Genomic DNA, 1,412 nt, shown 5'->3' with positions numbered 1-1,412 from the left:
CTCTGCCTCCCAAGTGCTGGGATTAAAGGCGTGCGCCACCACCGCCCGGCGCTAAGCATCTTTTGATCTGTTTGTTTTGTGTGCTGCATGTGCATGTTGTGTGTGTGTGTGTTATTGTTATGTCTCTGTGCCTCTCTCTTTGCCTATCTCTTACTCCTCCTTCCCCTCTTCCTGCAGTTCTCTCTCTCCCTTCTCTGGAGCCCTGTCCTATCAATGTTTCCTAGGCCCTCCCTTTCCCCTGCTCTGCTTGGCTCCTGCCAGCTCCCTCATCCCATGCCTGAGCCTCTCTCCAGCCTTTCTCTTCTCCTTAGGAGCCAAGAAAATCAGCTGAGGGCCCAGCAGTGGATGCAAAAGCTACTGGACCAGCTTGTGCTGCAGCACTTTCTTAGAGAGTGTCATGAGGTAGGCCCTTCCAGCTGTGCTGGGCACGGTAGACAGAGGCTTGATCCCTGATGGTTGGTGGGCTGGGACGCCCCGTCTAAGTGGGTCGAAGAACATTGCTCCCTGTGTGCCACCAGGAGGCGGTAGGAGTCCTGTACCAGAGCGCATGCCTGGCGGGTCTCTGTCAGGCCACGTGGGCTCCAGGGAGACGGGAGGGGCCCTGGGCTCCCCTGGCAACCGATGAGTTCGCGCCTGCGGTTCCTAGGGGAGGAGCGCTGATCTCACCTTTCTCTAGAGATTAGTGAAGCTAGGAGAGAGGCGGAGGGCTGGAGGTGGGGGTTGGGGCGTGGATGGAGCAATGGGTAGGAGTACTCCTTCCTCAGTCACAGAACTAGGTCTTCGCTTTTATTTGGCTTAGTTATGGTGCTGGGGACCGGACTTCAGGACCTGAGCTCTAAGCAAGAGCTCGAGGCTCCATGTTACATCCCTAGACCCTTAATAACTAGGGATCAAGTCCCTTCTCCTACACACCTCGGGGATCACAGGAGATAAGAGATAGATAGCCCAGACTCCCTTCTACATTGAAATACTGAAACTCCCCCACTTGACTTGTATTCCAAGGGAACTCGATGGACCTCTACCACCCCATAGATGGTCCATAGACCTCTCAATCCCCAGAGATGCCCTGGCCCCAATCTGTATCACCCAAGACTAGACTCTACACCTATGAAGACTGGGTACCTGTTTCTTCCACCCCAACTAAAGATGGTTTGACTCTGCGTATTGAACGTCCATGGCAGACTAGTTCCCCTACATACAAATCAGACACAGGCCTCCAAACCTCCCCTCCGCCCCCCCCCGTAACTGAGTGAGCCCATTAGCAATGGGTCCCTGTTGATCCCCTTCCTCATTGGCATGACAGATGTTCAAGGCTGCTCCTGCCCTAACCTCTACCCTCAGTGGTAGTCAGAAACCGGAGCCTCTCCTGGTTAACCATGGCCCAGGAAGCTCTCCAGCACCCCCCCCCCCCC

At 55.3% G+C, this 1,412-nt stretch overlaps 1 protein-coding gene across 1 annotated transcript in view; it reads left to right on the top strand.

Moving 5' to 3' along the window:
* Positions 1–1,412, top strand: part of Sptbn4 (spectrin beta, non-erythrocytic 4) — a 95,734-nt gene that overhangs the window by 54,034 nt on the left and 40,288 nt on the right. Inside the window, exon 18 of the mRNA XM_031385834.1 lies at positions 312–402. Coding sequence (XP_031241694.1) covers positions 312–402 — 91 coding nt within the window. The remainder of the gene's footprint in view (positions 1–311; positions 403–1,412) is intronic.

Source organism: Mastomys coucha, unplaced genomic scaffold (assembly GCF_008632895.1).
Source record: "Mastomys coucha isolate ucsf_1 unplaced genomic scaffold, UCSF_Mcou_1 pScaffold21, whole genome shotgun sequence".
In the NCBI taxonomy this organism is placed as follows: domain Eukaryota; kingdom Metazoa; phylum Chordata; class Mammalia; order Rodentia; family Muridae; genus Mastomys; species Mastomys coucha.
The sequence above is the reverse complement of the archived record's forward strand: the minus strand, read 5'-3'. Positions and strand labels throughout refer to the sequence as shown.